Below are 22,143 nucleotides of genomic sequence, written 5' to 3'. Positions count from 1 at the left end.
CTAATTTAAAATAGTGATGTTCTACAGTGTTGTAATCTTTTGTATTTTCTAAATTTCTTCGTGGAAAACACACACACACACACACACACACACACACACACACACACACACACACACACACACACACACACACACACACACACACACACACACACACACACACACACACACACACACACACACACACACACACACACACACACACACTTTGTGGAAAACACACACACACACACACACACACACACACACACACACACACACACTCTTTTCAAACAACATCCCAAGCTTGTAACACACATGATATCAGTCACAGCATATCCTACATCACTACTAAAAATGACAAATTATATATAATTTTATTTAAAATAAAAGGTGAGTTGAATCCAAGCAGCTCTAAAAGATTTTAGAATAGTTCTCTGCATCCTTCTGAAGTCGCTCCGCCTGTGTTTGCAGTGTTGCTTTGGCCATTTAAACATGTTAATTACACAAACAAAATTACACGACAGGGAAGTCGTGGCCTAATGGTTAGAGAGTCGGACTCGTAACCCAAAGGCGAGTTCGAGTCTCAAGTCCGGCAGAAATTGTAGGTGGGGGGAGTGAATGTACAGCGCTCTCTTCCACCTTCAATACCACGACTGAGGTGCCCTTGAGCAAGGCACCGAACCCCCAACTGTTCCCCGGGGCGCCGTAGCATAAATGGCTGCCCACTGCTCCGGGTGTGTGCTCACGGTGTGTGTGTGTTCACTGCTGTGTGTGTGCACTTAGGATGGGTTAAATGCAGAGCACTAATTCCTAGTATGGGTAACCATACTTGGCCACATGTCACGTCACTCTTTAAAAAAAAAAAAATGTCATCATACTGTCTCTGGAAAAAATATCAACAGTGATTGATTAGCCTTTATTTGTAAATGTATTTATGTATTGTAGACGTTATTACTAAGCGAAGCACAATTTGCTGAAATACCCATAACATAGGCCTATCTGTTGATCAGATGTGTGTGGAGTTTATTACTATAGCAACAGTAGATCAAACAAATCAAACAATCATTGTAAAAAAACAACAACAACTTTCGTTATGTTGAGATAACAAGAAAATATTAAGTCGTGACAACGAGAAAACAACTTTCCTTATGTCGAGATCACAAGAAAATTAAGTCGTGATCATGAGAAAACAACTGTCGTTATGTTGAGATAACTAGAAAATATTAAGTCGTGACAACGAGAAAACAACTTTCCTTATGTCGAGATCACAAGAAAATTAAGTCGTGATCATGAGAAAACAACTGTCGTTATGTTGAGATAACTAGAAAATATTAAGTCGTGACAACGAGAAAACAACTTTCCTTATGTCGAGATCACAAGAAAATTAAGTCGCGATCATGAGAAAACAAGAAATACAAATATTAATAATCCATGGCCTCTTAGGACTTCTGTAGATATCTGCTGGAATTACTTCAGTCTCTATGTGGCATTTAGTCTGTCCGATTATGGCTGGAATTTTTAATTTCTGTGCTGAGTGCACAACTCTTTGTCGTCAAACTTGAAAGCTTTTGCACTGTCTATGCACATTTGTTTTTGCTCTGCTGGTTTTAATCCACTAACATAATGATCAAGCCATTTCTGTCCACACACTGTTTTGGTGCATGCTGTATCAATAACTGCTGTCCCAAGTGATTCGACCATGAATATTGCATCTTCGATTGTTTTTGTGGATGTGACTTATTCTCTTTCTTACTGAAATCTGTGAAATATGCAGAATCATCCTTAATGTGACTTTCATGAACGTGGTTTTCGCCAAAAATTTGTTTTAGAGCAGATTTCATGTCAGAGAAAGTCAGAGTAGAACAAGCAGTAAATGCTAACTATTTGTCTTTTAACATCAAGGCCCACAGTGTCTGGAAGTATCATACCAAAATGACGTAGCTTGTTATATTTGCGATCAAACTCGATGATATAATCAGTCATCACAACTCCATGCTCTCTGGTGATCCGATCGAACTCCGTATGTGCGTCATATTGGCAATCTCTTTCCTCCTTTAAAAACACAGAGTCCAAAATGTCTAGAATTTTTTTCATACCATCATCCTTGTTCAAATCATCTGCGGGTATTTTCAGAGTGGTATCTCTTGCTCTCCCTGTTGGCAACAATGCAACATCCAGGGCTTGTTTCTTGCCTTCCAGTTCAGTAATGCGCATCCACATTTCCACCTAATTTTTCCAACTCTCATATGACTTCTTTTCATCAAACTATGGGGGGACCTTGAAGTTTCCAGCAGCTATCCTCTGCTACCAGTGTTAATCCATAATAATAACAAACAAAGATATCCCGTTCGTCTCCTTTATTTCAGTGCCTCACAACAACTTAAGGAAAAACATGAACACTCTCTTTATGCCAAAAACTTCTGTGCCCCCTAGTGGACACAGAGCAAACTCAACTTAACACCAGCCCCCTCAGAAGTTTTAGAGGAAGACTTGGGACGGCAGGGAATGAACTTCCTGAAGGCAGCGGACTGCGCCTTCGCCTCCCTGAACTTCTCGACCACCGCCTCAACGGAAGTGCCGAAAAGCCCGGAAGGCGAAAGCGGAGCATCAAGAACAAAGGCTTTCTCCTTCCTCCCGATGTCTGTGAGATTTATCCACAAATGATTCTAAGTAGCCACCAATGCTGCCATTGCAGACCCAATGCTTAGTGGTGAAGAGCCAAGTCTGTGGTGAGGCGCAGTTCCTCAATTGCCTCAGGAGACAAACCCTTGCCCTCATCTAGGTCTTTAAGCAAGTTAGCCTATTGTGTGCAAGGCTCCACCAGCTTGACCCGCCGCCACATATGGCCAATGGCAGGGCGCCATTCAGATGCGGTCTGGATTGCAGAGCAGGAGTCTTTAAAGAAGACAACTCACCCTGGGAGACATAGATGGCAATCTTCTCCTCTACAGGAGCCATCTTCACATAATTGTGCTCAGCCACACCCTCAACATTAGCGTAATCTGCATGCTGAAAAAGATGCAGCCGAGCCGAATATGGTCTATCCCACGATCTCACTAATTCTGTGTGGAGGTCGGGAAGAAAAGGGAGACTCCTGGGGGAGGGGAGGGGAGGTTATGACCAGCCAGAAAGCGCTCGCCCAATCTGCCACAGGTGGGCTTCTGCCTTTCACGTGACCAGACTAAATCGAGCCTCTTAGTGGCACGCGCCATTACCTCAAGCATTTTCCGGTATGCGGGGCTGGAGTTAGGTTGGGAAGATTCAGTGCTCACACTTTCATCGACAACCACATCCACATCCTCACTTTCACTAAATGAGCCCAATAAAGTGCTATCCGCACGATCAGATAACCCAAGAGAAAAAGCATGTTTATCCCACCGAGTGCTCGAGCTTGCAGCAGAAGCTCGACCTACAAACCCCACAATCTGAGTCTTCACTGTGCATTTGAGGCAGTGGGACCCTAACCACGAGACGCAGACACTTGTCCCTCATCCCTCGAGAAGAGGTACAAATGCGAACAAAGCTATTTCATTGAGAATTTCTCACAATGAGCACATTGAGAGCCGACGGGTGTCAGAAACCTCGGACATGGAGGCACACACTTTCTAAAACGCTCACTTGCCTTTGTTTTCTCCATAACGTCTTCACACATACTGACAAAAAAAACAAAAAAAACGTCTCCTAAGACAAACAAAAGTTGGTGACGTATTCGGCAGGTGCCCTCTTATACTTCCGGGCGCCTGTCTGTGACGTCACGGGTTATGTGGGCCGATGGGATTGGAGTTATTTCACACGTGCTTCAGACACCGGTCCTGCTGGCGGCAGTCCCATAGTGTTTGCTAGAGCAGTGGTTACCAAACTTTTTGAAAGCATGGCACCACATTGTAGTGTTTTTTTCCCACGGCACCCCAACTCAATTAAACTAAATGTACACGTGTAGGCCTACATATATTAAATTAAATCCAGATGAGCAAACAACAAATGAAGCAAAAACAGCAGCATGAATTTATTATGAATGTATCACAACAGACATAATATGAGGTGAAACAACCCATTCAAATGAACCATCTGTCTTTTACAACTGGATGACACATGTCAACAGACTGATTTGAACCATTTACTGTATGTGGGAATCATTGGAACAAAACACATTTAAAGACTGATAGTTAACTCTCTAAATAATAGTAAACGGCTCAAATTAATTTTTTTCTTTAGTTTCTCATTTGATTTGTTCAAACCTGACCGTATAACTTAAAAAAACGGCAACAGCACATTGATGGCGCATTTTGAGATACAGTGGGTACGGAAAGTATTCAGACCCCCTTCATTCTTTTTTAATAAATCTGCAAAAATGTCAACAATTCTGTTTTTTTCTGTCAATATGGGGTGCTGTGTGTACATTAATGAGGAAAAAAAATTAACTTAAATGATTTTAGCAAACGGCTGCAATATAACAAAGAGTGAAAAATTGAAGGGGGTCTGAATACTTTCCGTACCCACTGTAGATGGGTATAATTTAGGGTTGTGACGGTGAGGAAAAGAGGGGGGTAGTTTCCCCCCTTTTCCTGGCTTTCCTTCCGTTTTAAATAGCTTGCGCATTTTTCTTTTATTTTCAAATTAGTGCCAATTCCGTGTGAAGCAGTTGTTTGTTTTTAGTTCGTTTGAGTTTTCCCTCTTTTCCTTACTTTCCTTCGCTTTTAAATAGCTTAAAAGCGCCGTGCAAATGTTACTTTCACTTTCAAATTAGCGGCAATTCCGCGTCAGTTGCTTGAATTAAATTCAAGCAACAACAAAATATAACGTAGAACATAGAACTTTTATTAACAAAACGAATAAAAATACACCATGCTATTTGCCTAATATAAAATAACAAATAACTTACACAAAGTTTAGGTAGCCTATACTGAAAATCATTAAACACTGTGGAACCAAATAAATAAGAAACGCTACGTTTATTAGCAAAACAAATAAGATTGGAGACACGGCATGGCCTACTTGATGTAAAAAACAACAACAAAAAAACAGTTTAAATCAATTTAAATCAGCAAACACTGTGGAACCAAGTAAATAAGAATCTAATGTTTAAAAAAACTTCCAATATCACCTTAGATAAATGGCAGAAGTCAACAGTGACCAAAGAGTTTCTATAGTTTTCCCTATTTAAAACTTGACTCTTCTGTAGTTACATCATGTACTAAGACCGACGGAAAATGAAAAGTTGCGATTTTCTAGGCTGATATGGCTAGGAACTATACTCTCATTCCGGCATAATTATCATGGAACTTTGCTGCCATACCATGGGTGCAGCAGGCGCAATAATATTACGCAGTGCCTGAAAATAGGCTAACTTCCGTCATTGTAACCAACGTGACCACCTGCTTGCACAGTTTTTGAAAATAGGCTCTGTTTAACTCTAGGGGAGTTGGAAAATGAGCCTATTTTCAAAAATAGTGGAGTGTTCCTTTAAATCATGCTACCATGGCAATGTGCCAAACGTTAATATTCTTTCTGGGAATTTTTGAGGCTCTTACCAAACTCGGTACATATATTGTTCTCATCGAGGCGACAACTTTCTCATTCAAATCAGACCAACAGGAAGTCAGCAACTTTGGTTTGAATGTGGATTTTTTGAAAATTGCAGACTCTGATTTTTTTTAACTATTGAAGCAGTTCACACCAATGTTTGTCAATATGATGCCATGGCATTAGCCGCTTTTCCACTATCGGGCCAGTGCGAACCAGTGCTTTCAATGGGCCGGGTGGGGATAATAGCCTCAGACCTGCAGCACCGAAACCAAACTCAAGCTGCGTTTCCACCGTCGGGCCAGATGCTCTGCAGCGCTTGACTAAAACCCGCCCTTTACACACCTCTCTGGAACAACGTCACGCAACCCCATCATTTCACCAACAATGAGAAGGTTTATCAGAAAACTAATCCAAAATAAATCACTGGAACTAGCGAGATCACAAAGCGAACATGATAAAAGCGGCCATTTGTATGCATTTTTTGTTGTTTACTTAAAGATTTAAAACCAAAGCATCGTTTTACCAGTTTTACAATAATAAGTGATACATTGATCATAATTAATTCATTTAAAGGATTGAAAATTAGTCACACAGTTATTTCACAAAGAGGACAGAAACTTATTCAGTCACGTTTGTTTCTGTTTATTTGCAGTCACAGACAGTATACATCACATTTAGAAAGAATGATCATTTCTATAATTTTTCCATCAAAAATACGACCTGAGTAGCTTTAGCACTCTCTCCAGTACCAATACATGGTTATATTTTCAGTCAGAGAAACAGGGAGCTCCCAAACAAAAACTATGATTATGATATATTTTATGACATAAATAAATACATAAATAAATACACGATTTTGATAGCCTATATGATTTGTCTGATTTCTTCAAGCGGTCGTAATACGTTAAGTCAATATTGGCAAACTTTGCGCAAGAGTTATGCGGATGAACGTCTTAACCTCAGTCAATTATAAGTCAGTCAATATATATCAATTATTGAAAGCCAAAAAGTAAAAACTGATGGCGCTTTCAGCATCTGACATTAACGGCGCATATCCTCTCAGACGACAAGAGACAAATCTACTTCAACATATGCTGATAATGTCATATAACTGTCTTGAATTATTCCCTTCATATTTCTCTTGTGGCCCGTAAATAGTGAAAAAACCAAAGAATGTATTTTGCATTAAACGTTTTAAAGTCGTTGCTTGAAATAAAGCTTCTCTTAATTTTCATTGATGACTGCAGTGTAAATAATTTTAATTATAGGCCTATAATTCATTGTATAAATTAATAGACCTGTTTTAAAAGACCTTTTTAAAGACATTTTCAATGAGGAGTATGATAATAGCCTAATCTTTTATTATCCTCACAGCGCGTCAGTTATGTAAAGAGCCCCTAAAAGGACCTTTGCAAAAATAAAAAATACACAGACTTTCGCGTAATGTATCTCATGCGCACGCGAAAGTTTCTCGTGCGCACGAGAAACGTTTCACGAGCTCAAGGCTGATTTATACTCGACGCATCCGCAAGTTGGCTTGGGTGCACATGGCAAATATGACATCATCGCGGTGTTGGCGGAAGTTCGCGCGTGGCAGTGTACACGGCATTTTTTGGAACTTACCGCACAGCTCCGCATCTGAAGATGCACGAGTTCAGGGCGGTTCTAGCCGAACATGCACGTCTGTTCCGGCATTTGTGTGAAACAGAAGCAGTTTGATGTGAAGTTCAAACTCCATCAGGTGCTTTTTGATGCTTTGACGGAAAACAATGCATAGTTTTTTTGCATAGTTTGTCCAAGGCTTTTTATTTGAAGTACATTTTATTTTTATTGTATAAAAATAGAATTAGAATTAATTTAGATATTATTTATACACTATTTGCTTAAAGTTGTCTTGTGTCTAATACGAAATAATGCCAATAGTTTAAGATTGTTTTAATCAGTTTGTACATAAAAAAAATATTAATTCATCAAATCATTCATCATGTGAGAAGTCTTGTACCAGCAAATTATATCTTTTCACCGGTGATTCCCGATGGTTTTAGAGGACAATTACTCGTCCCACCCTGTCGTTTCAAAGAATAGTACAACGGCGAACGCGACAAGTATAAAAGCCTCGTCCGTTTGGGAAGGTGTGCGCACAGTCAGCGGAAGCTCGCGGAGCGGAGCCAGGCGAAAGTATAAATCCCGCTTCACGCGTTACAGTTTCCAGTTTCTGGTTCTGGTTTCTGGTTACAGTTTCATTCTCTGCCATCTTACAACAAAGAAAACAAAAGCATGGAATATGTAGTATGGCATTATTTTACTGTAAAATGTCGAGAGTGCACTGTTGTAGCACGAAAGTACATTGCTATGATGCGCGAGTATCAAAGTGTGCCCGTGTGCGCGCTCAAACTGTGTCCTTTGCACTCGCAAATCTCTCCGTGCTCTTGCACTAAAAACAGTGCTTGAAGTGGGAAAAAAAGAAGTGCTGGTACTCAACCCTTACTCAACTTAATTTTCACAATTCCCAATGTATGTATATAATGCCGAAAGAAAGAAAGAAAATTGTTTAGAGCATTTTTAATATGAATAAGCACCAGTTAAGCTGCGATACCAAACAGCACCACAGGGAGATTTAGATTCCGCCAAAAGACCACTAAACCTGCTGCCTTAACCTGACTGTACATGCTACTATATGGATCCATGCAGAATAACTAAACCACTGACCAGCATAATCTAAACCACCTTCAGTCGGCATTCATTATAAAACACTCGTGCTTTTAAGCCAAATACACGGTGAAAAGAATAATTTACTGCCATCTGGACGTGAGTCACTATTCTCTCTGCCATCTTTGATGAAATCGTCCGTGTTTTCTCTGCATTAGCGATGTTTTGAACTTATTACTTATTACTAATGCATTCCCTTACTGGATCCTTGAACTTTCCAGAAGTTTACCGATTTCAAATTACCTCCTGGGTAGTGTGCTTTATAGTGTCATTTCTAATCACCATGTGAACAACATGTCAGAAGTCCTATTTCAAGCACTGACTAGAAATGAATTATTTTCGCACCTGAGAGTGAATTTACAGTTACATGACAGTTACAGATAACTACATTGTCTGCAAATTCATTAAACCCATATAATATAACAATGTTATGACAAATATGAGAAATTCATTATGGTAGTATACATTCCACATTTTAATTATTTAGGAAATAGTGCATCTGACCCTTGATCTAAATAGTTCTGTCTTAAATCAGATGTTGTTGTATATATATTTCAACACAAGTACACAAGACATATATGACCACTTGAACCGAATCATATACTTTTTTTGTTCATTTAGATATATCGCTCAGAGAGGTTTGACCAACCAGTTAGACAGACTAGGTTATTTATTTGTACAAATCATCCAAGCACCCCAATCCCAGCCATTTCTAATATACATTTGATTAATATGACTAAATGTTATTAAATTGTAAAGAAATTTCAGCTCCATCTTTGATTGTCAAAGGAATTCCAGGTGCAGTTCCCTCTCAGCCAATTAGATTTCATGTAGCATTTTCATCGGTCAGTCGTGGAAGTCTGATTTGTAGATAACTTTTGACAAGGTTTAGCCCAGGTGCGAAAATAATTATTTTTCAGCGCACAGGACACAGTTTGAGCGCTCACACACGCACACTTTGAGCGAGAGAAGAGATTCGCAATTGCAACGGACACGTTTTAAGTGTGCAAACACTCTTCTGGGTGAGAGCAGCGTATATCTAAGAGCGTGCATCCGGTTTTGTGCGTGAGCAAAGGAAATCCTTGTGCGAGTGGAGAGATCCGCGCATCATATTAATGTACTTTCGCGCTACAACAGTGCCCTCTCGACATTTGTCAGTAAAATAATGCTAATATAAAATACCTACACCTGAAAATTGAAAAGTTTCTTGTGAGCACGCAAAACGTTTCTCGTGAGCACGCAAAACATTTCTTGTGAGCATGCGATAGTTTCTCGTGAGCACGCAAAACGTTTCTCGTGCACCATGTAACGCGGCCACTCCCACCTCCTTGGGGCACTGGATCCAGAGCCGCTCTGACTGGATCCAAAGAGCGAGTGCTACTTCCAGCCCTATTTCTCCTACCCCGGCTGCCGCTACACCACTGCCTCAAGCCCGAGCTGGCCGTTGGCCTCGAGGAAGCCCTGACGAGGCACGATCAAGCTCCAGAAGTGACAGTGGAAACGCGAGTGGCCCTGGCATGCACTAGCACACCCGCTTTTGACCCAACAATGGAAATGCGGTTATTGAGGATCCTAAATGGGTAAATAAATGGTGTTTTCAGACATAATTACTTACTTTTATTAGGTATTGCATTTGGAAATATAATTAGATGTTATCAAATTCTAAATTTTGTTACTGTTTATACCATTTCTTTTCCAAATGTTGAATCTTCTCACTTAACTCGTAAGTGATATCTAACTGAGTCTTTGACCTCACTTTGTCTGTGTGTTACAATAACACCATTTCGTTTGTATGTGTGTACATGGGTATGTGTGTTTACACTGTTGATTTTTATTTTTTTTTATTTTTTAGAGTTTAGCACCAAGTGCATCTAAAATAATCAATATCATAGCATTCCGAAAAAGTTAAAATATAAATAAATAAAAAATAAAATAAAAGCATAAACGTTTTTGGTCGCTAACAACTAAAGACTAACAGAGGGTTTAATGCATCTGCCTCCCGTGCATTGTCTTCCTAAAGCAACCGGAGTGGCCATGTCAGAGATGCTTGGGCCAGTCATTGCTGCTATATTTTTAATAAGATTTTATTGATTTATTTTTTTCATGTCTATAGTTTTATGAGTTTTAGTTTTTAGTTTAAGTATTTTTAGTTATTTTAGTACTTCACCTTAAACTAAATGAAAATGAAAACATTTGCCTTGGCAACTAGCTAAAGTAAAGTAAGTTTTTTTTTAAAATAATATTATGTATTTATTTTTTTTATTTTTTTCAGCTAAGATTTGTTTTATTTCACGTAGTCTTAAAATCAGCACTCTACATCTCTCCTCATTTCTCAAATCTCATTTGTAGCTTTCATTTTCTATTGCTGTGAATCAGTATTAAAGTGAATATAGTATTTTATTCATTTTACCTTTCCCAGTGCTTGTGGTTGAGACCTGAGAAGTCATCGAGTTTAGCAATCTCCTTCAGATACAGAGACAACTTGTAGAGTTCTTTGTCTTTCTCACGGTTTAAGTGTGCCTTCATGAATGGTCTGATCTGTGACCAATACAGAATGACAGAAACAATTAATTGACACAACATTAGTGGTGGGAGAAGAAAAAAAATTGTTGCATCATGATTTTTTTTTAACGATTCTAGAATGATTTTGAAGAATTGATATGTTTAGATCTTCACTACAGCTGGCACATATATAAGAGCAAAACAATATTCTTCTTGCTGTCAATTATCTTGTGAACAAGCATTTAAACTTCCATAAAATTTGGAAAGGTTGAAGCGAATCACTACGGGTTCATTGCACAGGATATGTGCTGTGAGAAACTTGCGCTTTTGCTCAATGTTGCAATGATTGTAAGTTTTGAAGCTACACTATGAAACAAAAGTGTATATATATGTATATACAGTGCTCCTTGAAAGTTTGTGAACCCCTTACATTTCCACTTTTGAAAACACCTCTGAACAGATGGACTCTAATTTCACCCTCAAATTAACAGCTGATCATAGAGATTCACGCACAGAAATGTAACACTTGGTCATTTTTCTCAATAAATAAATGACAAAGAATTTTTTTTTGTCTCATTTGTTTGATTGGATTCTCTTTGTCTACTTTCAGGACTTGTAAGAAAATCTGATGATGAATTGGCATAAATCTAGCACATGCACTTACTTGCCGGCAACCAGCCAAAATAAAAGCGTGCTAATTTTAAGTTAGAAAATTATGGAAATTCATATATTAAAAAAAGTAAATGTTAGCATTTTATTTTTAAGTTTACTATAATATTATTTTTATAATATAAATTATTTTATTTAATACTCCCTTTTTATTTTAAAATATAATCGTATTATCACATTTTATTATTTTATATAAAAAAAACTAAAATAAAGTGCAATAATATTATTATCACAATTATTCATTTATTTTTTGTATAGTTATATTTATTGGGTCACACTATGTGCAGTGTGAGGACCAAACCAAATCTCCAGGTACTCTTATGAGAACCAGGCTGCAAAACTTGTGCACCCCTGTGCGTTTATATATATATAGTGTGATATATTATAATTTAAAATAACTGTTTTTGTTTTTAATGTATTTGAAAACATTTAATTTATTACTGTGATGAAAAGCTGAATTTTCAGCAACCATTACTCCAGTCTTCAGCATTACATGATCCTTCAGAAATAATTCTGCTGAACTGGTGTTCAAGTAACATTTCTTCTTATCAATTTTAAAAGCAGTTTTGCTGCTTCATATTTTTGTGGAAACCGATATGCAGTTTTTAGGATTCTCTGATGATTAGAAAGTAAAAAAAATAAAATAATAATATATATAAAAAAACATTTATCTGTAATACATTTATTTGTAATGCCTCCTTGGCTCAGTAAAAGTACTAATTTATTTATAGATTTAATATTAAGATTTAATATTACTGCAGAATAATAAATAAGAAAAAATGTAGATTAAGAATCAATTTAGAATTGGATTGTGATTCCCAGAATCAGATTGGTTCATGAGGCGCCAAAAAAATCTTAATTAATTCCCTATTTAAATCAGAAATTAAGTGTAAACATCGACTCTAGCATACCTTCAGTCCATTCTGTGGATTCATGAGAAAGCAAATGGCTGCAATATAACAAAGAGTGAAAAATGTAAGGGGGTCTGAATACTTTCCGTACCCACTGTATATAGTGTGATATATTATAATTTAAAATAACTGTTTTTGTTTTTAATGTATTTGAAAACATTTAATTTATTACTGTGATGAAAAGCTGAATTTTCAGCAACCATTACTCCAGTCTTCAGCATTACATGATCCTTCAGAAATAATTCTGCTGAACTGGTGTTCAAGTAACATTTCTTCTTATCAATTTTAAAAGCAGTTTTGCTGCTTCATATTTTTGTGGAAACCGATATGCAGTTTTTAGGATTCTCTGATGATTAGAAAGTAAAAAAAATAAAATAATAATATATATAAAAAAACATTTATCTGTAATACATTTATTTGTAATGCCTCCTTGGCTCAGTAAAAGTACTAATTTATTTATAGATTTAATATTAAGATTTAATATTACTGCAGAATAATAAATAAGAAAAAATGTAGATTAAGAATCAATTTAGAATTGGATTGTGATTCCCAGAATCAGATTGGTTCATGAGGCGCCAAAAAAATCTTAATTAATTCCCTATTTAAATCAGAAATTAAGTGTAAACATCGACTCTAGCATACCTTCAGTCCATTCTGTGGATTCATGAGAAAGTTTCTTCCGATGTCATCAAACATAATTGTGTTCTTCCTGTTGTAGAACTCACTATATTTACCCCATATGACTCCTAAAGGCTTCACCTGAAACATTATAAGTACACATTATGCACTAATAATACACTGGGGTTTAAAAGACAATTAATATTAATTTATACTATTGATTTAACTGCACTGCCACTATCGGACGAGAACAAAATTTGAAATTAATTGAGCTGGAACTGCAACATTGACACTGTTATTGAACTGAACTAAATTAATATTGAACTGACTTATAATGACTGACTGAATGATGAGACTATTGCCTTCTGTAAAGCTGATTATTGCTGAATTAAAATACATTTCATAATTGATTAATTTTGCAACATGGACAGTGTTAAAAACTGAACTAAATTGAGCTGAATAATGACACTAGTGTCTTTGTAGAGCTGCATTAGAGTTTAAATTTAATTTGTTTTATAATTGATGAATTTTACATCAAGTTATTTTCATGTTTATTGTGATGTTGCTTTGAAACAACATGTACTTTATAAACAATTTATACACTATAACTCTAAATAAATGTGACTTGACAGAGACAATGATGTGTTGTTTTTTTACTAGAATGTCTGACCTCTACGACTCCTCTTTTAGGTGTGTGCACAGTGATCATAGCTGCACCGTCCAATATGAAGGTGATCTTATAGTTTGGGTTGTCCGTCACCCCCAGTTCCTAAAAAAAAAAAAAAACACTTTCGTTCTATATTAATATTAACATATACATAAGTAAAAATACAAACACACACACACACAAATATATATATATATATAACATACATAAATGCATTTAACTGTGAACGCAGTAGGCTAAGCACACGCACCATTCCCACATTCGCGCCCGCGCCGTCAAATCATATTTGCGGCTGACTGCAAATGATCATAATCAGCAATCCGGCACAGAGAAAAGAAAAAGAAAATTAAAGGTGACATATCATGAAAATCTGACTTTTCCAGGTTTTAAGTGCTATAATCTGGTCCCCTGTGCATCTACCAACCAAGGAAATGTGAAAAAGATTAACCCAGGAACTTTGTTTTGGTAAGCCTTTTTCTGCAAGCGTCTGAGAAAATGAGTGCGTCCGATTTCGCTCTCTTGGTGATGTGGCAAAGGGATCTCATTATAATATTACCGCCCCTTAATCTGTAAGTTTCCACCCACGGCGCCGTCATTTTGATTTCGCAAGCGAAAACGGTGTACCAGCTCTAATGCCTTGGCGAAAGTTAGAGCAAAACATGCTAACTGTTCTTTCTTTGGCTGCACAAACAAGCATAGAACACTATTTAGAGTCCCAGCCTCAGAGGAGACAAGAGAGCAGTGGATTTATTGATTTATTTACTGTATTGCTGCTGCCACACAGATCTAAAATAAACAATAAAACATTTATTTCCCAGCTGTTTACCTTCACAGACATAACCGACTGTTTTTGTAACTCATGTGTGTTTTTAACGTAAACTTGTGTGTGAATGAGAACTTAGTTTAGTACTCATATGCTCAGACATATTATGCCCCTTTTTACAATAAGTAATACAAGTCTCAGGTGTCCCCAGAATGTGTCTGTGAAGTTTCAGCTCAGAATACTCCACAGATCATTTATTATATAATTTTGAAAATGCCTATTTTGAGTGGAAGCAGAAACACGCTGTTTTTCGTTTAAATGTGAGATAGCTAGTTATAATGGTAATTAAACAAAGTTTTGCTCACTCAGTGTATTTTTTATTTTACAGTTGGGTAATTTTGTTGCAGTAGCACGAGATAGCTTGATTTAAAACTTTGAATTGAATAAAAAATGACAAGGAGGCTAAGCAGTTAATAATAAAATAAGAACAAATAAAGAAATTACTAATGATAGCACAAATGAAATAAATTGCTTTTTAGTTTTTCAGGTCTAACACACGGTAGGGCTATTAATAGATTTTTTTTTTTACCAATTATCCAAATAATGTTTAATCCTAGAAATCTATTATTATCATCAGAGGACGCGTGAGCATAACGGTTAGCAGATCAATGAATGAGAGGGCAGCGTTACCAGAGTTGCCCATTTACCACACCTTGTTACAACACAGCAGGGCTATTGCAAACAGAAACAATACTGTACTACATAGATGTTTCCTGTCAGCTTGATTTTTGAGTGGACTTTGCTGTTCCGATGAGCATGAACGGTATATGAGTGGAGCGACTGAGCGGAGCGCTCACGCATAGAGCAGGATATGTTTTTATACAGTCTATGGATAATACGCAGAGCGTCACACCACGTGCTAAAGGTTCGTTGACGACGATATTTAGTCATAATTTTCGTTGACGAAAGCAACACTACTCCCCACCCCCTTTTCCAGAATAGAGCTGTGCCATTACAGCTCGGACCTCCTAAAAACATCTGTTATGGTTCTGATTATCATGTTTATCGCGCTGAAATCATGCGGTTTAAACCATATGAGTTTGGTTAACTCTGTATGAGTTTGGTTAACTCTGTAACTCAAGTAAACTTCTGATATACGGTTTCCTGAGAGCATAGTCACTGGCTGCAAGAAGACAGCAGAGTTAGTGGGCGGTCAGATTGCATCTTACAACCTGATAAGACTGTCAAAATCAGAAGGTGCATTGACTGAACATTTCCCATAATCCAAAGCACACGGACAGAAAGCGGCTGTCACAGCATGTGAGTACTAAACTAAGTTCTCATTCACTCACAAATTTACGTTAAAAACACACGAGTTATTATGTCGGTTATGTCTGTGAAGGTAAACTGCTGGGAAATAAATCGCATGTTTATTTGAGATCTAAATAGTGTTCTGTGCTCGTCTGTGCAGACAAAGGCAGAACAGTTAGTATGTTTTGCTCAAACTTTCACCATGGCATTAGAGCTGGTACACCGTTGTCGCTTGCGAAAACACAATGACGGCACCGTGGGTGGAAACTTACAGATTAAGGGGCGGTAATATTATAATGAGATACCTTTGCAATGACACCAAGGGAGCGAAATCAGACACGCTCGTTTCCTCAGACGCTCGCAGAAAAAGGCTTACCAAAACAAAGTTACTGGGTTAATCTTTTTCACATTTCCTTGGTTGGTAGATGCACCGGGGACCTGATTATAGCACTTAAAACCTGGAAAAGTCAGATTTTCATGATATGTCACCTTTAAATTGAATTTGTTTTATAATTTATGAATTTTACAACATTAATAATTATTTTCCTGTTTATTAATGTGATGTTGCTTTGAAACAACCTGTACTGTATAAACAATTTGTACTCTATAACTGTAAATAAATGTGACTTGACAGAGACAATGATGTGTTTTTTTTTTTTTTACTAGAATATGTCTGACCTCTACAACTCCTCTTTTAGGTGTGTGCACAGTGATCATAGCTGCACTGTCCAACATGAAGGTGATCTTATAGTTTAGGTTGTCCGTCACCCCCAGCTCCTAAAAAAAAAAACAGATCCAATATTAACCAATATGCTAATGAAAGGGGGCCATACTTAACTATTTAACACAAGAGTACCATCATAAACTGAGGCACATTTGAGGCTTGTGGGAAAACTGCAAATTTCAGTGGAAAACCCTTTTAGCGCATCAGAATATTTATATGAATTATGGTTGAAGACTTCCATTATAATGCAGAAAACAAAATATATAAATGGACCTACTTTCATTTTAGCATCAATCCACTTCATACTCGTTGCAGCTGAAAAGACATGAAAGAGAAACAAAACATCTGAGTTCTTGAGCGTCAGGAAGATTCTGCAAAACTTGATTGTCTAGATAGATACTTACACCAGATGACAATATCATAGTCCTCATATGCTGATGTAAGAAATTCATGTAAGTATGGTCTCATCAGCTCCTGGCCTGTTTCTGCACATGACTTATGATCTACATTTATAGAAAAAATATATATATTAACAATATACACTACTAGACACACACACAGATTATAGGAGGGTGTACTCAGTTTTGCAACACAACATTTTATCACTTTGATAAGAAAATCTTATTTTCCTGAATAATTTTGACATGCTTCTTTGGTAATGGATCAAGCAGTCTGGAACATTATATCTCCAAAGAACCTTAATATTTCTTTAAAGGGGTCATATGATGCTGCTAAAAAGAACATTATTTTGTGTATTTGGTGTAATGAAATGTGTTTATGCGGTTTAAAGTTAAAAAAACACATTATTTTCCACATACTGTACATTATTGTTTCTCCTCTATGCCCCGCCTTTTTGAAACGCGTCGATTTTTACAAAGCTCATCGGTCTGAAAAAGCGAGGTGTGCTGTGATTGGCCAGCTATCCAATGCGTTGTGATTGGCCGAATACCTCAAGCGTGAGACGGAAATGTTACGCCCCTCACATACTGTTGATGCCATTACTTCTTTATGCACCAAGAGCTTGTAACACTCCAAAGGGAAAGGAAAAATTTAAATCGCATCATATGACCCCTTTAAGTAAAGAGTCATTAGTGTATTTGATGAGTTTCAGAGGGATGTACTCGTTCATGCTGTTTTTACTGTATATATTGAACAAAGAGAGTTTAATATACTAAACAGACAAAGGAGTTTATATACTAAAAAAATCTTGTCAGGCATATTTAAAACAAGAATCATTTGATGACATATTAAAAGACTCTAAGGATCACAGTGCAGCCCACAAATACTAATTGTAATTTTAAATCTTTATACTTTGCCGCCATCCTTCAAACAACTAGGTTACCCATTTGTCAGCAACTTTTTGTAAGGAAGTGAAAATTATTCACAATATAATACAATTTTGTATGATCACATTCTTTTATACATTTTAATAAGTAGTTCACAATCCCCTGGTTTCACAGACAAGGCTTAAGCCTAGTCCCAGACTAAAATGCATGTCTGGCTGTTTTAACTAAAAGAAACTTGTAATAACATATCTTAAAATATGTAAGTGTCATTGATTTGCCTCAAGATGCACATCAGTATTTTTTTTCTAAGGTTTATAAAAGCTACTTAAATGTCCTAATTGCACTATTGCTTAATCCTGACTTAACATAAACCCTGTTTGTGAAACCAGGGCAATATATATATATTTTTTTTATTTTTACATAAATGTATTAATTAATTAATTAATTAATATTAGTTAATAATATTGCCGAGTAAATGACAGCAGAAGCTGATGTTGAAAATTAAATTCATTTTACTCTACTGTTCTGATGCTCCCTGCCATGCTTGCTTAGCTTGTCACTTTGTTTCTGACATGCTTGTCTCCAACAATTACTGCTTGCAGCTATATTTATGAAAACCAACAAAAATTATGTTATCAGGGTACGTATTTTGTGTGGAGAATCCCCTCAGTGGCCTCTCTTGAACTTGTGACATTGTGAGGGGAGACTCTCTTGTTTAGAAATATTGGTAACCTATTATCCTGACAACTGCAATCCTCAATACCTTTCTCGCTACCTTGCTAAGAGTGCCACCCAAGCTATTGGGTTTACTTTTTGGCAGTGCCTATAAACTTTCTCTGTTTGTGGTCATCTAAAATAAATCAATAAAACTAAACAATAAATATATCCATGAAAATATTAATATTAAGTTTAACATATTTGTCAGTGCTAAACATTCCTTATTTTTCTGAAATATAATGATATAATATAGAATGGTAAAATTGACCGTGATATTGTCATTCAGTATAATGGACGACACAGTGGTATAACAGAGAATTCGCATTACAATAAATGACAACATTTCTACTTCACCTTATATTGTAGGCTATTAAATGGCCACCTATATCAAGCAGTGAGCTTGACCAGTAAAGTTAAATCACAATTATTCACAACTTTTACTTATTAAAAAATTCACTGAATGCCATAAAGGGGTTAGACCAAATGTATCTTAGGTTACAATAAACTCAAGCAATCAACTCACTTTGCTGCAACACCACACTTCATGGCACCTTTTGATGATATCACAGACTGTCGAATGACTATCAATTTTTGTATGATTTCAGACTGGCCTTTTGTTTCTTTTACACTGAATGACCTCTAACAAACTACATACAGGTGCATCTCAATAAATTAGAATGTCGTGGAAAAGTTCATTTATTTCAGTAATTCAACTCAAATTGTGAAACTCGTGTATTAAATAAATTCAGTGCACACAGACTGAAGTAGTTTAAGTCTTTGGTTCTTTTAATTGTGATGATTTTGGCTCACATTTAACAAAAACCCACCAATTCACTATCTCAACAAATTAGAATACTTCTATAACACAGTTGAATTACTGAAATAAATGAACTTTTCCACGACATTCTAATCTATTGAGATGCACCTGTATATGGGGAAAAAGTCCCCTGGTTATTTCATACCTTAAGAAAAAAACAATAATACATAGCACTTTTAAAATAACAGCCAAGAAAACAAATATATTTTTAACTTGGGATTTTATACATTTTATATATAATTTTTCTACAAAAAAAATATTTGAATATTTCATCAGTTGAGCAAAATTGGATATGAATATTAAAAGGTAAGACCAGATGTTTCATCAGGCTATTATTATTTTTACATTTAGATATGGCAAAACGCCATGTGACTGAGAAAAGTTACTGTATGGGCTTTAAGGTTTTCCTTTTGAACCATTATTATATTTTGCTTAAAAATATAACCAAGCCCGGTTCAAAAGGAGGAGGGTTGAGCATTGGGCTAACAATTTCTCTCCATAAAACCACACTGCTAAAGAAATAGCAAGCAAACAAAGCAAAAAGGATCAGCAAGAAGAAGGTTCACTGCACATTATGACGGAGTCGGATGAAAGCCAATAGGAACTAGAGTTGATCCAGGCTGGAAAACTAGCACAGCTCACTCTAGAATTAGTTAATTACAAGTTACATATTTGGGCATTAGTGAGATGAGATGGACTGGCAGTGAAAGAAAGGTCAGCGATGGCAATATGTTATTGTACTTCGGCCACGAGGAGCGACACATGCAGTGTCAGTGTGATGCTGAGCAACAACGGCTTTTATTGGCTGGAAGCCTGCGAATGACCATATAATTACCACCAGGTTCATCTCGCGGCACTCAAAAACCACCATTGTCCAAGCGTTTACACAACGGAAGACACTGAAGAGACCGAAAAGGATGCTTTCTACAATCAGCTGCAGGATGTCATTAGTGAAGTGCCTTGTCATGATGTCATTGTGCTTTGTGGAGATGTCAATGCACAAATCAGTGCCTGCCGGCAGGGATTGGAACATGTTATTTGCCCATACGGCACCAGCCTCCATACTACCAGCAACGGTGAGTGTCGTCTTCTGTTCTGCAACACAAATGGCCTCTGCATCAGCAACACGTTTTTTTGTCCACAAACATTATACACAAGAAGACCTGGTGTGCACCAAACAGTTTAATCAGCAACTTGATCGACTACATCAGCATTATCAGATCTTGGAGATCAGCGCTGCAGGACACGCGTATCTACCGTGGTGCTGACGTTGGTTCGGACCACCACCTTCTAAAAGCGGTGCGGAGGTTGCAACTGAAGAAACAACAAGCACGCAAGCCAAAAAGACCATTTGATGTGGACAAGCTGAAGAATGATGCGGTCAATCAACAATACCAGCAGTGCCTTGCAGATGTGCTTCAGAATCCTGAGAATGGTGCAGTGGAAGATCAATAGTCATCATTCAAACACATGGTGATATCTTGTGCTGAAGCAATAGTAGGCTGGCGAAAGGGAACACAACGTGAATGCTGGATCCAGGAAGACACCTGAAAACTGATTGATGAACGTAGAGCCGCTAAACAGATGAAGGAACAAGCAAGGACCGATGAATACAGACAGGAAGAAGCAACGAGGTATCAGATACTTAACAAAAGAGTCAAGAGTTTCTTCCGAAGAGACAAAATACTGTGGCTTGAACAGAGATGCCAGGCAGCGCAAGCAGCAGAAAACACTGTACAGGATTGTTAGGGTGCTTTCACACCTGGCCCGTTGTTTCAGAACTAGGCACGTTTCCCTCCTTAGCTCGGTTCGTTTGGGCATATGTGAACACGGCAATCGCGCTCGGATCCGCGCCAAAACAATCGTTCCGAGATCGCCTAAACGAGGTGGTCTCGGCTCGATTGAAAACGAACTCTGGAGCGGTTCGGTTGTAGTGAAAAAGCAATCGATCTAACGGACCAACGAACCAGGCTATATCACAATGTATAATGGGGTAATTACGTAAGTTCCGTGAAAAGCATTAGCTTTGTTGTTTTGCTAATACCTCAAATTGAACCTGTGAATGTCTGTGGGTGAGCACGTCTTTGCCATTCAAAATCAAAGCGCACATTTTCATTTTATAATGCCGTCTTATTGCTCTTCTTCCTAGTAGGTGCATAAAAAAAAAAAATTCCAGATGAATCCTGGACTCCTGCTCAAAATGATAAATTAATATAACGACAGCTACAAAAAACCCCAAAAAACAACAATAAGCCCCCGAAGCTGTTGTCGTTCCATCCTGACGGTTGACAGCCATGACAGCTAAGTGGAATCCCTGAAAATAAACCATGGAACTTTGACCAATGAGAGAACAGTTTAATTGCGCGTGACTTGTATTAAAGGGGTCATATGATGTTGCTAAAAAGAACATTATTTTGTGTATTTGGTGTAATGAAATGTGTTTATGCGGTTTAAGGTTAAAAAAACACATTATTTTCCACATACTGTACATTATTGTTTCTCCTCTATGCCCCGCCTTTCTGAAACGTGTCAATTTTTACAAAGCTCATCGGTCTGAAAAGCGAGGTGTGCTGTGATTGGCCAGCTATCCAGTGCGTTGTGATTGGCCGAATACCTCAAGCGTGTGACGGAAATGTTACGCCCCTTGCCATATTGTGATGCCTTGTCCCGGCCGGAGCAACGAGACAAAAACATTAAAACTCATTATAAACGTATTATAATTTGCATTTGTTGCATCCAGTGGGGACATGATTACGGATTATAATTACTTATACTGTCCTTTTACACGTTGCATTGCATCACGCCACGTAAACATAAAACCATGTCTGCATTTGGGATCGGAGAAATGACAAACAACAAGCCCTACCCTACACTGCCCAAAAACTCGCTTTAAATATATAAAATATAAAAACTCTTTAAATATAAAAAACATACTTACAGT

At 37.3% G+C, this 22,143-nt stretch overlaps 1 protein-coding gene across 2 annotated transcripts in view; it reads right to left on the bottom strand.

Annotated features, from left to right (window-relative positions):
• LOC107685795 (ubiquitin-like domain-containing CTD phosphatase 1) overlaps positions 1–22,143 on the bottom strand; it is a 42,318-nt gene that overhangs the window by 15,724 nt on the left and 4,451 nt on the right. Inside the window, exons 5-9 of one of the 2 annotated variants that reach the window (XM_016482515.1) lie at positions 16,787–16,885; positions 16,660–16,697; positions 16,337–16,435; positions 12,942–13,058; positions 10,628–10,755 (exon numbers count right to left, since the gene is read on the bottom strand). In XM_016482515.1, the coding sequence (XP_016338001.1) occupies positions 10,628–10,755; positions 12,942–13,058; positions 16,337–16,435; positions 16,660–16,697; positions 16,787–16,885 (481 nt within the window). Of the gene's footprint in view, positions 1–10,627; positions 10,756–12,941; positions 13,059–13,587; positions 13,687–16,336; positions 16,436–16,659; positions 16,698–16,786; positions 16,886–22,143 lie in introns of both variants that reach the window. The other variant, XM_016482516.1, reaches the window with a different exon arrangement.

The sequence above is a fragment of the Sinocyclocheilus anshuiensis genome, unplaced genomic scaffold, assembly GCF_001515605.1.
Source record: "Sinocyclocheilus anshuiensis isolate Anshui unplaced genomic scaffold, SAMN03320099.WGS_v1.1 scaffold1195, whole genome shotgun sequence".
In the NCBI taxonomy this organism is placed as follows: Eukaryota; Metazoa; Chordata; class Actinopteri; order Cypriniformes; family Cyprinidae; genus Sinocyclocheilus; species Sinocyclocheilus anshuiensis.
This window is presented reverse-complemented; position numbering and strand designations above follow the sequence as displayed.